Raw genomic sequence first — 16932 nt, 5'->3', positions numbered from 1 at the left:
TAACATTCTTATTTTAATAATAATAAAAACAACAATAATAATAACAATAAGAACGACGATAATGATATTAATTATAATAATTTTAATATAAATCTTTAATTACAGACAGTTCTTCTGTAGGTTATTTTATTTTTAACGTATCTGGATTGGATCAAAATGAGTTTGTACTCGAGGCTGAATTACATTTATATCGGCAACGTTCATCTCCTAAATCAATGCCTCTCTCAGTACTTTCCTCTCCGTATTATTTAGTGAGTATTCATTAACATAAATAATTAAATTAATCTTCAAACTTTAACACTGTTTCAATTACATAAATAGACTATGGAAGTGTTTAATCATTTATTTTAATTTCTTTATGCCTTTAAACATAATTTAAAAATGTTATTTAAAATATCGAGAATATATCAATTATGCAATTTAAAAGTTTACATTCACAATGACACGATAAAAAAATAGTTTATTATTATTTAAAAGTATTAAGAATATTATTATTTGTAATCACATGAAAATTATAATGTTTTTATAGATTAAAGTTTATCAAGTTTTACAAGATAAAAGTTTGGGAGTACCTGATCTTCACAGGCTACTGAATGTTCATTATGTTGGTGCTTATGCTTCAGGTTGGCAAGTAAGTAAACCATAATTAACTCGTTTTATTTATAAAATCTTCAATAAATCTGTAATATATAAAATTTTTCATAGTTAAAGAATATTTTTACGGTTTGTTAAATATCTTTATATATGTTATAATAATGAAATATAATTTATTTCAATTATCAATAATATATTATAAAAGTGAATATCTAAGCAGTTTATACCTAGAAAAAGAAAACGTGAATTTTTCACTGGCCAAGCCTTACTGTAATTTTTATTTTATTTAATGTAAAGCAAGCGGTACTTTCTTGGTTGTCGGGAATACCAAATCTTGGCCTTCTTGTGAGCGCAACAACGATCTTTGGTGATCGGGTTTCCATTAACTTTTCATCTCGTCATGATTTACCTCATGAAAAGCAGCCCATTCTTGTACTTTTTAATGACGATAGTGTACAAGTATATCCAAAACAAATTGTGAACCACGAAAAGGAAGATAAAGTTGACAATAAACAAAGAGCAATCACGGATTTAGAAGATGTCTTTATGAATTCAATTATAGAATCTGATAAAGAACGGGAAAAAAGAAATGCTCGTGCGACCAAAGGTCAACCGGAAGAAGCACTAGAAGTGATTACAGGAAATCGCCCAAAGAAGTTTCGTAGGGAGAAAAAACCTCAAGCTCAGGCTGACGCCAATCGCTCCCAGAAAATGCATGGTTAGAAAAGTATTTCTTTAAATTTACTATTATATATGAAAATTTGTTAGATCTTATTCTGTATAAAATATATACTTAAACGTGATTCTATAAATTAAATTCAAGAATTAAAAAATATTTTGAATAATGCATATATATATATATATATATATATATATATTTATTTATTTATTGTACTAACAAAACTTGAAATACTTCTTGTATTAACGTAAGAATTCGAATTATTACATTAATTTAGATTGTTTCTATTCATAATTTCAAATGATATAATAACAGAATGGTACCATTAATATTTCTATTGTTAAATAGAAAAATTTGTTCTAAATATCATAAATGTTGTTATGTAATTGTAATATAACTATTAGAATTACAAGAATACTACGATTGTATAATTGTAATAAAATCGAATAAGATTTTTATAATTTTTCTAGTAAATTAAATTATCATTTATAAAGTATTAAAAAATTTATGCAAACTAAACATTTTAGAGCAAAATTTCATTGAACACAGCGGTATTCAATTATAGAACAATACATTATAGTTTCAATATGGTAAATATGGGAATATGTATATTTTAAACTATAAACATTTTTAACTATTATATGAAACTAAATATTCTACTTATATTAACTAAATATTGACTTCAATTTTATTTTAGTAAATTATATTTATTAACATTAAATAAACATTTTTCGAAAATTCTTAAATTCAATGAATAGGATATTATTCTACTAAATAATGATTCTAAAACCGAAAATGTATCTTGATCATTAAACTAATATATACACAAATGTTTGAAAATTTTATTCTGAAAATAGCATAATTTAAAATATATTAAATAAATAAATTTAACTTTAAACGCTGTTTAACTTGATTGATATAGCACAACTATATTTTTTATGATAACTCATAAATAACTATTTAGTACTATTTATTTTTATACGTTCTAGTATACTACCAAGTATATGATCTAGTTAGGTGTCATTTTTCGAGTCCTTTATGTACAATATTACTAATAAATAGTAAGATAGAATTATTAATTCGTAAATCTAGACACTGAATAATCTCTTAGACACTAGATGTGCATTATAATAAGATTTGACTAACTCATAATCTTGTAATAAAAATTCTGTTATTGCCATATAACGATATATTTACTGGGAATACGATTTAATAAGAATACCTTTTTTTTAATTTAATAATAGCGAATGCATAAATAGAGTATCTCTTAGAGATAAGGTAATTGATTTTAAATCGACTTGCTTTATATTTCTAACTTTAAATAGAAACTCAAAAATTATATTTTTCGTTCAGAATTTGTATCCAGACGGAAAAGCTTGGAGAACACTCTCACCTCCTTGGATATCTATCAACGAGCGATGCTACGAGAAAAATTAAATCTGCACAAACAAGATATTATCAGACCTGAGATATTGCATAAGTCTTTGAAGGTCAAAAGGGAGGCCGCGGGCGCTTCAAGCGTCACCGTCGCTGCCCCCACAGACGAGTGTAGCAAACCACAACTGGAGCCGTGCGCCAAGCACGAGCTTTACGTCAATTTCCGGGATATAGGCCTGTCGACAATCATCGCACCCGAAGGCTACGCAGCTTACCAATGCCGTGGCCATTGTAAGTCGCCGCTCAGCCAAGAGCAAAAACCAACCAATCATGCAACTATACAGGTAAGTTTACCAAAATTTTAAAAGTCTTTTAAATCATGGGTGTATGAAAAAATATAAGCAAGAATTTTCGTAATTGTTTGAAAACATATTCTTGCTTTTAGATGTAATTTCATTACAATAATGATAAATTATTAAAATTAAAGATTTTTTAAAGAATTTACATACTACTTAATATGAAATGATAATATTTTATTATCATCGTTGATAATATTTTAATATTTCGATAATATTTTATGCATATCATTATTTTCTTTTTTATATTCGGATAAACTTTTCATATTAAAAGTCTATACATAAGTTCTTATGAAAATTTCTTGAAAATTCTTAAATGTTAAATAAGTAATTTTTTATTTCTTTGTTCCTTCATTTTTTTCCTGCATAAAATTTGTAACTCATTTATATATATATATATATATATATATATATATATATATATATATATATATAATTTGTTAACAATTACTCATTACATATAAGTATTATAAAAACTTTTTGTTAATTTGATAAAAACAAATTGAAAATGTTATTGATACTAAATTAAAATTAAAAAAAATTTTTTAACTTATAGATATTAGTAAAATTAACATTAATTTAAATAATCAATATTTATTTGGTGTTTCTATATTTGTGACTAGTAATTAATGTTAAAATAAAATTAGCTAGTATAAAACATATTTTCCATCCTATTTTTTTTATAATTAGTAAATTAAATTATAGAACTGTTTATTACGTTTTAGGGAATAATTCACAAAATGAATCTGGCATCCAGTGAAGATGTTCAAACTCCGTGCTGTGTCCCTGTAAATTTATCAAGCATTTCAATTCTATATCACGATGAAGAAAGAGACGGAGTTGTATTAAAAAGTTATGCAGATATGGCCGTTGTAAGTTGCGGTTGTCGTTAAATTATATATTTAATGATCTTTCTTGCATTCATATTGCACGGTGATATATAATTTAGAGAGGCATCTTTGCCGATAATTAATGTCCATACAAAAAGAAATCATTAATAACGATTTCAATACTATGAATGAATATGTCGTATTACTTAAAATTATTATATAATAGTAATATAAATTTGGTACGTATGCGAAAAAAAACATTCCTCAAATAATAAATGAAATTTTTTTGATTGATTTGAAATTAACAAATAAACAAGTCAATAAGTGATTATTTTATAGTTATTCTACATGTTATGTTGTATATATTATTTATAGAAACAAACAAATTTGTATGTTAATGTAAAAAAACGTTATTTAAGTATTAAAAATATTCAAAAATAAAATAATAAATAAATAAATATTTCTTACATTATTTACATAGAGATGTAATAAACTTTTGATTGTATAATAACTGATATTGTATAATAAAATTATGCCCATTTAGTTATTCTTTAGAAATATAAATGTTCATAAATATTAGAAGTATACCTAATAAATACGTTGTAAATATTAGTATTCTCTTTCTAATTAATTTTATTCATCGTATTTTGCTAAGATTAATTATACCATGCTATATAATATGGTTATTCTTGTCTTCATAAAATATAAATAATTTTATGACCTTCGTGATTTATTAACTTGAAATTGCACATAGCCTATTTAGAAGTATAAATATATCATTACATTTCATTGAGAAAATAAGACCAATTCCCATTATTATTCACATATAAAAAAAGGAAACCAAGATATAAGGGGTGATTGCTCTGAATGATGGTATAAAATAAATAAACTCAATACATTACAGAAAATTGCGAAAAATTTTCTTCTTTATAATTTTATATTTTATCAATAAAGGGCATAATCTGCTTGTTGGCCTTCTCGTATCTTACAATAAGTTGTGTCGCGACATGTTTACATTCTTCAAATTCGCACCTTAGCTATTTTTAATTCTATTAAGATTTATTATCGTAATAATAAGATTAAAAATAGACTGAGACCACGCTTACTCGCATTCTTTGCGAAATTCGACCGGTTACATATAGCTTAATATTGAAATTTCTTTTTATTGATAGAAGAATGTGTCATCATATGAAAATCTATTATATATATACAATGAATTTTCTTCACAAAGTTTATCAAAATATAAAATATGCAATGAAAAATATTAGTGTTATGTTTATAGAAAATATTCTCTATATAATAATATTTTCATATAAATATAAAGCTAATTATTTTTTAGATTATATCTTAAACAATTATTTAAATTATCATAATTAAAAATTTTAATTCAATGATCATTTATTTAATGGTATGTTTATAATACGATTAATAATAAATTCTACAGTATAATATACAATATTAATTATTGTTATAAAATTATTGCTAATAATGTTTTAGATTATGTTAAGATTTTTTTTTATTTATGAAATAGGTTAATGAATAGAATTAAATTAAAAAAAAAATATTTTTCCTTTTAAAGTAAACCATGAATATTTCAAATCTTAAATAAGTTCAGTATAGATAATTTGTATTTCAATATTTTGTTACCTATAGAAGTAGAAAATATAATTTAACGTTTATATTTGCTACAATAAATATATCAAAATAATATTACTAATTCACTTTAAAGTCTTTTTTTTATCTTAACCATCTTAACCACTTTAAATTTCAACTTCATAATTTTCCTTGTGAGTTATTGTAAAGCAAATATATAATGAGCCTTAAAGGAAAAACTTATAAAAACAATATATTATATGTTTACAAAATTAAAATAAAAAAGAAGGCACTTATATATTAAGATCGCGTTATATGCGTAATAATAGGTGATAAAATGGAAATTTAAATATATGCATTTTCTCAAAGAAAAGGCTAAAGGGAAAGGAATTGAAAGAGAGAACAAGCGGAAAATGGTGGGAGGTTGGTTAAGACGGAGCAAGGAACTTGTTTTAAGAAAGGGACAGAGGAAGATAGGAAGGTAGGTAGAGAATTGAAAGAACAGAAGAAAGAAAATGGAGTTTACATATGCGATCTTGCAGTAGTGTACTGTTTGGACAAGCGGTCGCTATGGATACTATTTGCAAACAAATCTCATAAATGTGTTACGGTATTTAAAATCGTCAATATTTTATCTTTCTTTGTTTTAAAAGTCAAACTATACATTGACTCTCTGATCTGGACATGGCAAGGAAAAAACTGAGAGGTACAAGAAGATTTGAATATTCAGGTGGAGAGCGGTATCATTATGACCGTTAGTCAATTTCGAATCAGACAGAACTGGTTCTCAATTGTGTTCAATACATACACATATGCATGTTGATATATATGGTGTGTAGAGTGAGTCGCTTGTACAAATAAATTACATTGTGAAGTGCATCTTCTGACAAACGAAATTCTACACTTTTAATATTTCTAGTGATTCCAGTTATTATGAACTCTAAAGATGAAAATAGTATTTTTAAGGTATATTAGATTATTTATTTTATTTATTTTATTTTTTAAATACGCTTTACTTAATACACTTACTTAATGCACTTTAATTAAATTCTCTAAATTATAAGTTTTATTATTTCTATAATGGTAATTTTCTTGTTAATTTTAAGATAATGGCTATGATATATGATTACATTCAAAATTTTAATTTTTTTAATTGAATAACTGTTATACATCGTACTAGTTCATCAAAAATATAATAATCGTTTTTATGATTATTCTCAATTTAAAATTTTTTAAAAAGATTAATGGTTTTTACCATTAAATTGTATGAATTGAATTCTAAAAAATAAAATAATTCGTAATTTTTCACTGTAAATATCTTATATATATTAATTGAAATTTTATTATTTATCTTCTTATTTTATTGTCTTAATAACAAATCAGTTATAAATTAGATAAATTGATATGTAAATAAATTTACAAGCTTATTGAATTAACTATTTTTCTATATTATTAACATATAAAAGCGAGCAAAAATATTTAAATATAAAATTTGATAAATTTAATATTTTTAATGAACAATGTAAAACTGTTATGAATTTTTTAATTCATATTTAAAGCATTATAGCGATTAAAACAAGTTATATCTATAAAATTAAAAAAGTTTTTATCAAATTTATATTTAAAAACTATATATTAATTAATAAAAAAATTAAATAATATTTTCATTAACCTTTATTGCTATAATAATGTTTAGTAGACATACATTTAATTAAATATATAATATTGCACTGATTGCCAAAAAGCGACATCTATATCAACTTATTATTTATTTCCTACTACTCATTTGTGTGCTAAAAAATAATCAAATGCTATTGCTGTATATATTTATATCTGAATAAGTTTAAATTTCAAAATTATTTAGAGTACTTTACGTAACAAAGAAGTGAAATATGAATAATCAATAATAGTGAAATTTAAGAATAAATAATAAATACACTTTGTAGGATTAAAAAAAATTATTATTAATTATTATTATATTAATTATCATTAATTATTATTATATTAATTATTATTCATTATTATTATATAAATTATTATAGCCAAGTCATTAAAATTAATAACAGATTATTCGAAAAAAATTTTCTGGGCAACTATTTATATGTGATATGTATATAACGCATATAAATAAAAAACTAGAGTAAACAAAAAAAGAATTGTCAGTATTAAATATCTATTGCAACTTCACCAAAAAAAAATTTTTCTCTTAATATTAAAAATATGGTATCACCTTTATAAGAAGTAGTTTACTCAATGTCAAATAATCATTTTTATAAAATGTTAATCTATGCAAATATGTGATTACATTCTATTGAAATATTATGTATAATTAAATTTTAATTATAAATTCTCGGTAATTTTTTTTTTATAAAGAAAATAATATAAGTTTGTAAAATTTACAAAGCATTTTATTGAGTTAAGATATTGGCTTTCTATCACTTTTTCATTTGCAGTTGATTCCCAGATTAGGACGACGCACTGGAAATGGAAGTACACAAGAAGAAAAAGATGATAATGATTTACTTGATAGTCCAGAATCCCTGTCTTCGGGAAAATCTTTGACTAAAAAGTCAGCACCCGTTGCACCCCCTCGAACAAGAAAGACAGGATGGGGTGAAGATCTCAAAAGTGCAAAGTAAATAAAATATATATATTTCAATCAAGAAATATTTTATTATTTTATAATTATATAATTTTTGTGAAATTAATTAAAATAATAATTTTAAACTTACTATTATATATTAACTATATCGAGTTAATTGAGTATATAATGAAGAGATGTAAAATAATATGAAATTCAATATCGATATTCTAAATATACATGTATCACGAATTTTTCAAGCTGCATTTATATTACTAAGTTTTTTACTTTTAATTACAAAAAATATTAAGGTACATAGTTTTTCAGTTATAATAGTATTTATTAAATAATTTTTAAATAAAATTTATAATAATAGATTAATAAGATATTTAGAAGAATTCATAAATAAAATTGAACGGTCTTTATTAAAATTAATTTATTTCCAATATAAAATTATTTACAACTTATATAAAGACATTAGTTTTACCTAAGACTACAATTCGAAAAGTATTTCAAAATATTTTCAACGCTTCAACGTTTTTCATTATTAATATTAAAAAAAATTCTGAATTTTCATTTTATTTACTTATTTATTTGAACATTGCAATATAATCAAATTCTGATTTTCAAATCAGTACATATATTTATGTTAGGTATATTTAGAAGTTAATTTTTGATTATTTTCAATAATAATAAATATGAAATTAATAATTAGAATAGTTATAATTGTATTCATATGTGAAATTATGTGGATTGTTAAAATGATCATTTTACTAGATGCAAAATTGCTCTTGTTTCAAGCTTCATATTTAAAACATAAATATTTGTTTCAAATAAATTTATTTGTTATCTTTTATTAAAAAAAAAATATATATTATAAGTCAATATGTAAATTTTATTTTATTTTATTTTTAAAACAATTTCTCTAGATATAATATAGATATTTATTAATCAAAGTGCTTATTTTTATGCAGACAAAAAGGCCTGTTTTCAGCAGTCGATCAGTAAGAATTTTTTTTTTTATTATTAAAATAAATCATATGTAATACAAAAATCGAGAAAATTATAATAAAATTATATTTACAGAGAACGATTCGTGATCGGTAGTAAAAATTCAAAAGAAGATGGTAATGGAAATAGTAACAACGAATTATTTAGAAAATCTAACTATTCATTTAATTAATTTCTTTCTTTCAGATATTCCTGTAATACCAGATTTAGATGACATTATTGAAGATACTAGTGCAATAGATATTTCTAGTACTCCTGCGTAAGTATAAGTTATATTAAACAAATTATTTTTGAAGATATTATTTCTATTAATCAACAAAATTGTTATTTTATTTCAATATATATTCATATGTTAGTTATATTTATATTTAATTTAATAATTGATCAGGGTTGGAGCTAGTCGAGCAGCAGCAGCGTATAAAGAACTCAATACAGATCTTTTGAAAAATAAACTGTTTTCAAAATATGACGATGTGGATTTGAGTATTCTCACAGAAAAACTTTATCCTGAACATCTTGTCCAAGAACCTGATGAAGTTTGGACTTGGGATTCTTTATTTGCTCAAGTAGCCTCAGAAATTAATAGTGAATCGCAATCAAAAGTTAAAGAAAAACAATAATTAAATTATTTAAAATTATGTAAAATCGTAAAGCCAACAAATTTTTAGTATATTAATCAACGATTAATATACGTGCATTTTTTATTGAAAATAAAAATTAAAAATGATATTTTATGATTATTTATTTCTTTTTTAATAAGCTTCTAGGGCTGTATGCATTATATATTATAAAAATTACCTGCATAGGTAGATTTGTTAAAGACAATAATATATGTTCAATATCAATCATAGAAAATTGTTTATAGCTTATTATTTTCTTAATTTCATCAATAATTTGGCAAATATTAATGAAAGATGTTTGTTTTAAATATATTGTAAATAAATATAAAACTCGAATGTAAATGATGTATCTAGAATTATTTTGTATTAATATAATCGATTATTAATAATTATTAAATATTTTAACTAAATAGAATTGTGTAAATTATATATAGGACATTATGATAAGAAAGCATTGAATTAAAATGTTTCAGAGAATATTTATTGAAATATTAAATAAAGATAAATTATAAAAGTTTCACTGCGTCACCTTTCCATTACGATTGTATATATTTGTATTCACTCAGAATAAATCGTAATATTATTTTATTTAAGTAATATATGTATTAAAGAAGATATACAGTTTCAAAATATTTTGAATAATGTAATAGCAAGGAACTAAGAGAATTCTAGAACTATTATAAATTCCATTTAAACAAAAATGTAATTAACACTTGAGATTATTTTCGATGTAGACCTTTTTAAAATATGTGCATTCGTAAGTTTATTTCATACATTAACAATTGATAAATTTTATTGAATGTTCATTACGGAACTTATTTTAAATATAATGTTTTATTATAATGTATGTGAGAACTTAATTGAAAATGTATCCATTTATTTAAGTGTTTATTATTGTAAATTGGGAGTTATCATAATTTATTTACCAAAAAAATTTAATTTCAATACTTGAATATTAAATATTATTTAATATAATAACCAAACTTAAATATCAATGGAAGTTCCACTACCGCATAAAACTACAAGTATACACACGGCAACATGTAGATATGTGTAGGACTCGTCGTATGTATGGACATACGTATATGACAATATGTGAGGGATTAAAAAAATGGCAAACTGCATAATCAGCAGTGCCTTGTATATGGAAGCGACAAATTACCTCGTCTGACCTATTCGATTACCCCCCAATTTGGAAATCGCGGTAGTTCGAGGAGCGACGTGATGACTCGACCGTGCAGGCTTTTGCATGGGCCGCGGCGCCGTGTATGAGTAAAATACACACACACGCGCGTCGCGGGTTGCAAGCGCATCGGGAGTCGAGCACAAGCTACTTGAAGCGACCACGTGACAACACCCACTGAGCAGATCTGCCATATATCTACTTGTTAGCGATCAATGTTCAGCTGTGCCATCACTAGCACACACTTCCACATAGGTCTTTCTGTATGATCCTTATATACGAATGTTATACTGATTTAAACACTTGCAGGTAAAATTTAAAGATATTATAGCCATCTAGTGGTTAGAGAAACACGTACTCGTATTCGCGCGAAAAATTTAGAATTACTTACATATATATATATATATATATATATATATCTTTATTCTCGATTAAAAATAAATTAATATTATGAATATTATGCCTTATAATAGCTTATTATTTTTATCGATTAGCATTGGTTGAACTGAAATAAATAAATAGCATATAGAAAGCTATGCTAGTTTTATGTATTATACATATATATGTAATTATCAATTGACTATAATAAAATTCACAATATTACATCTGGTTACAGTTTACGTTTACCTGGCATTCTCAATATAGTGATTTTTATTATTTAAACATGCGCATGTAAATATAAATGTTGCATTGGAATTTTCTCTCGTATCTTAAAGTTGTAAATGTAAATTGGATTAAGTTTCAATTACGAAACAAACATAAAACAATATAAATGTATATTTATACACTTAAATATTTAAAATAATCTCTTTTTATTTATTTTAAAATTGTATACATATTTAAAAACATTACATTAATGGTGATTTTTTTTAATTGTTAAATCGTATAGATAGTAATTAATAAATTAATCATTTGAGCTAGTATTACAATAAAATAATCAATTCTTATTTGCGACAAAGTTCAAATCAATGAAAAGATTATGACATATTGTGAATAAAAATATATAAAGTCTACTTATGAATATAATATTCAAATAAAGTAGTATAAGAAGTTTAATTATATATAATAATGCATTGATATGTTAGTTTTGCACAATTATCAATCAGTAAAATGTCTCATAAAGAATATTGAAAAATGGGATCTTCGTGTTCCAGTATTAATAATATATCAACTGAGTTTAAAGATAAACCTTCAGGATGTGTACCTTGTCCGGAAGGAAATACACCAGGAAATCCTGGTACATTTGAAGACATTCACAAAAAATTTGAAAATTTGAATCCAAAGATTTTTGAAGGTGCAAGAATTTTACTTAAAAAAAATATAAGTGAACACTTTTATGTAACACATACATTTAATATGAATTCCAATATGAAATCAATTCTGTTAACAAATCAATTTCAAAAACAATATGGATATAAGTTTGGAGCATTTTATATTGGAACTAAACAAGTGGGAAATACAGAAAAATATCCAGTACTTTATGGGGACATTAATCCAAATGGCCATTTAAAAGCAACATTTATTCATACTCTTGGTTGTCGATATAGAATTAAATTATGTACGAACGTTAAAAAAAGCAAATTTATAAATTCAAAAGCAAGTATCGAATATCGATCAGACGATTTCACATTGTCAGTTACATTGGTAGATCCTATTATTTTTAAACAAGAGGGTACATTGGTATTGCATTTTTTGCAAGCAATTACATCAAGAATAACTTTAGGAGTTGAAATTGCTTATAACGCAATTTCTAGTTCAAATGTAGGATCAAAAACGAATATAGCTGGCGCTTTTCGGTACAGTACTGGTTTTCGTACCATTTCCACTACTGTTGGTCAAGCTGGAGTTCATATCTGCTATCATCAAAAGCAAAGCGACCAGCTACAAATGGGACTTGAATTTCAATCAAATATAATAAAGAAATTAACAAAATTTAGACTACTTTATAAACTCGACATACCACAGACTAATTCGATTTTTAAAGGATTTGTGGACTCAGAATGGAAAATTGGTGCGGTTTTCGAAAAAAAATTGTACCCTATACCAAAGGCGTCATTAGCTCTTAGTGGAATTCTAGATCATATTGAACAAACTTTGCACATTGGTATTGGACTCATTATTGAAAAGTAGATTTATAAGAAAACATCATTATACAATTAAATTAAGATTAAACGATTATAAAATATTAAAATACTGTATACAGAAACTAATTTTGTAATAGTTCGAAATTTAATTATTTAAATATTTAAAATAAATGTAAAACATTTCAATACATAATTAATAAAGTTATTACGAATTATTAAAAATATACATGTATATGATTAATTTGTCTTTACTTGTATTACTATTAATATAATTTCGAAATTTTTCTGCGCAGCAATATTTTTTCACATATTCGAAAATAAGCTTTTAAGCTTCAGTTTAATTAACATAATATACACACTTCTATCGTACAATAAACTGACGTATTATTTACAAGAAACATGTTTCATGAGTAATATGTTTTTATCTAAATATTTTCAACTCATTTGGTATACAAAATTTTATTAGTAATTAAGTATTTTTGTGTATATCTAACTATTCATCGCCGTTAGCTATCCTTTCATCTTGGTCTTCCACTTGTACATTTGCTTTTAATTCATCTACATTTAAGAAGACTTTATTAGTAATGATGCCGTATGTATCATCTGCATGTTCCAAAAAGTTGCATATTAAAGGCGATTCTACACCTAATACGTATTCACATACTTTAGGCTCTAACAAATACAATGATACACTGGAAGGGCTGCCCACAAAATTTGATACACATTTTAATTTTACCTAAAAAATTCAAGATAGATTTAAATACATATGCAATAATTATATATATATATTTATATATATATATATATATACATTTATATTTTAAAATAAGAATATAAGAAACTTACTATCTTTTTTATAATAAAATGCAATTGCTTATTCTTTTATAATTAATTAGTTAAATAACGTAATTACATAAATAGAGCACAATTGTTTTGTTTTGTTTTTTATTATCAAGATATTAAGATATATGAATATATTAATTTCAATAATCAAATTTAAAATTTAATTTGAAAGAGAATATCACATAGAATACTAATATTTTTACCTCAGTTTGTCGTGGTTTGCCAGTTTTATCACAAATAGTACCATGATTATAAAAATGTGATATTTGTTTTCTTAGTCCAACTGGTTTTGGTTTCTTATGAGGATTTGCTTTAATCCAATCCATATGTTCTAATACATCAAATACACCAAGGCTCATAGAAATTTTGGATTTACCACTTTCTATGTGATACTGAGTAACAGAGCGGCCATAACAAAATTCATATTTCCACCATCCATTTCCCTATTGCAATAATATTAGAAAAAATAAAATTTAACAAACTCATATATTTTAGAAAAGTGTACATACTCCATTTAAGCAATTTTCTCCACTTAAAAAACCATCAGCAGAATTACTTTTTATCAAATTATTTGCTCGATCACTTAATGCATTTAAAGAATGATCAAGATTATAATGTTTGCCATTGGAATCAACGGGATGAATTTCAACTCGTACTTGCGATTGACCATCCTAATTATATAATAACATCTTATTTTTATTAAAAAATAAATGATAATTTAAATTACTATTATTTTTATCAAAAATTTTAATTAAAATTATAAAAAAAAAAAATAAAATAATAATATAAAAATTTATGACTGATAACATTGAATTCTAATAGATCAAAAATATTTCATTTATTTACAAAAATAAATCTTTTGTAAGAGTATGATTTGTATGTGTGTAGATAATAAAGAACTTGTAGAATTTTATAAAACATAATATATAACATAATTTAAAAGTTAATATATCAATCATTAGTTTCAAAACTAATTTATTGGTAAAATGTACACAATAAATTAATTTAAATATGAAGCAATGGAAATATAACTTATACAACAAATATGAAATATAATTTCAGAAATTTATAATGTAGTTTTTAACTAATGTTCCTGAATTAAAAATGGAAAATACTCTAACCTGACCATCTTTATCGGCATGGAAGATCGCATAGACTTTTTGTGGCTTCTCACCCTGAAGAAAAAATAATTGACACACATCCTTATACAAAATGGTAGAATTTCAAAATTTTGTTAAACTCAACTTCGTTATAAATTTAATTCTTTAATATATTTAATGTGTAATAATTGTATTTTCTTTTCATAAATATTTAAGAACAGAGAGTTAATGAAAATATTCAAAAATAATAAATATTCAAATAAAACAAAGTATAAAAGAAATTAAATTAGTGACAATGTATAATAAATTAAAGAGTATTAAAAAACGAAATAAGAAATAAAACAAAAATTAAAAAATATATTTAGGTATTACCATAACTTTTTGAAATCTTAATCGCCAACTATCCAATTCCATTGTCAGTATGGATATTGGTTTTTTTGGAGCATTATCTATAGGCCGGCAATTTATTTTATTTTCTCCAGTATCCTGTGGTTTATAATCTGGATGGCCACAAAGATATGGTGTAAGAACAACAGTCTCATATTCACATGTAGCTGTTTCTTTTATAGAATAAATTTCTTGTTTTCCATGCTGGAAACAAACATATAAAACTCTAATAGACCTTGGTTTATTGTTCAAATCACAAAGTGTTCCATCTGTCATTTCCATTTCTACATAGGGCATATTAATTCCATCAATTTTTTTGACTGGAATTTCTGATTTTCTATTTGGATTTTTAGCATATTCATCATATTGAGCAGATAATTTACTTATTTGTGATGAATCAAATTTTCCCAATTCATATGTCTGAATCTTGACTTTCTTTCCATCTCGTTCTTCATGATACTGTTGAACATATCTTCCGTGACAAAGTTCATATGTCCAATACGATTCTAACTATAACATAGAAATGTACTATTATAAATCATAAATATTATATATTTTATTTATATTGTTTCTTATTCTATAATGAATGTTAAGGAATATTTTTAATTGCGATATTATTATAAAATATTGATACTTGAAAAATATATGAGCATACTCTATAAGAACATGAATTTCGATTAAATAGTAGATATAAGAATTGTATAGGATTTGGTCCAGTATATGGTTCGTCTGTAATAGCATCCTGTTCTCTAACCTCGGGAATAAAACATTCATATTTTTCATTATCTGCTGTTGTTATCATATAAGGTTCTACATTTACTTGAGACTTCTGAAATAATTAAAATAAATTAATGCATCTTAAATTTCAATAAAATTAAAAAATACACTCAATAAATATAATCAATAATTTAATTTATTAAATAAGTACTTAATTACAATTTAAATAAAAAAATGATTTCCATATGAAGGATTTGAAAAAGATTACTGAAATATATCATATTTTAGGTTACCCAAGTTTGCAATTTAGCATTACTTCTATTTGTATATATATATATATATTAAGTATGAAAAATTAAATTTCAATTATTAATTTTATCATTATTAATGTAAAACATTAAACATTAATTTTTATATATAATTAATTAGTATTTATATTTTTTACAATGGATGTTCGATAATTTATAATTAAAAAAATATAAATAATAAAAAAAAAATATTTTTAGAAATCAGATAAAAATTATTGTAAAATATATAAAAATTAATATCTATTTTATTATTTTTTTAAATATACCTAAATTTAAGACTGAATATTTGTAGAGAAAATTATTTTAAAACGATTGAAAATATTATAATTGTCAAAATAACCTAGAAACGAAGTTTCATGTAATTTTATGTATACAGAAACTTTATTCTAATTAAACTTACAAGTAAATCATCTTCGGTTTTGCCAGGCCAGTCAATTTTAAAAAGAATAGTGTCATCAAAGGCTTTTAAATCGTGTGCAAATGTAAGTACAAATAAATTGATAAAAAATAATGAAAAGCGGTGTACGTAAAGCCAAAACATCGTTACTAAAATAAGTCCACCAATTTCTAAGACTGCTGGTGCATTCACATATTTTATTGATTTCTAATAATTTAATGATTTGTTTAGTATGAATAATGTGTATACTAAATAAATGCTTTTGCGTACAA

General features: G+C 23.7%; 3 protein-coding genes across 3 annotated transcripts; 2 read left to right on the top strand and 1 right to left on the bottom strand.

Annotated features, from left to right (window-relative positions):
• The first annotated feature begins 1136 nt into the window (after nucleotides 1-1136).
• On the top strand, nucleotides 1137-9653 carry IFT43 (intraflagellar transport 43). Its single transcript, XM_011502821.1, has 8 exons — nucleotides 1137-1312; nucleotides 2627-2994; nucleotides 3732-3878; nucleotides 7883-8064; nucleotides 8985-9014; nucleotides 9097-9137; nucleotides 9208-9280; nucleotides 9410-9653. The coding sequence occupies exons 1-8, from the start codon at nucleotides 1141-1143 to the stop codon at nucleotides 9639-9641; spliced, it is 1245 nt and encodes a 414-aa protein (XP_011501123.1). The 5' UTR covers nucleotides 1137-1140; the 3' UTR covers nucleotides 9642-9653.
• A 2220-nt stretch (nucleotides 9654-11873) lies between these two features.
• Nucleotides 11874-13014, top strand: LOC105364792 (mitochondrial import receptor subunit TOM40 homolog 1). The gene has a single exon (XM_011502820.1). The coding sequence runs from the start codon at nucleotides 11959-11961 to the stop codon at nucleotides 12952-12954; it is 996 nt and encodes a 331-aa protein (XP_011501122.1). The 5' UTR covers nucleotides 11874-11958; the 3' UTR covers nucleotides 12955-13014.
• Nucleotides 13015-13198: 184 nt separating this feature from the next.
• On the bottom strand, nucleotides 13199-16914 carry LOC105364791 (endoplasmic reticulum lectin 1). The gene is made up of 7 exons (XM_011502819.1): nucleotides 16664-16914; nucleotides 15894-16067; nucleotides 15224-15748; nucleotides 14873-14926; nucleotides 14261-14422; nucleotides 13955-14194; nucleotides 13199-13644 (listed from the first exon to the last, which is right to left on the bottom strand). Exons 1-7 carry the CDS (start codon nucleotides 16802-16804, stop codon nucleotides 13402-13404), a joined length of 1539 nt encoding a protein of 512 aa, XP_011501121.1. The 5' UTR covers nucleotides 16805-16914; the 3' UTR covers nucleotides 13199-13401.
• Between the last annotated feature and the right edge of the window lie 18 nt (nucleotides 16915-16932).

This window comes from Ceratosolen solmsi, unplaced genomic scaffold (assembly GCF_000503995.2).
Source record: "Ceratosolen solmsi marchali unplaced genomic scaffold, CerSol_1.0 scaffold15, whole genome shotgun sequence".
Lineage (NCBI taxonomy): Eukaryota > Metazoa > Arthropoda > Insecta > Hymenoptera > Agaonidae > Ceratosolen > Ceratosolen solmsi.
This window is presented reverse-complemented; position numbering and strand designations above follow the sequence as displayed.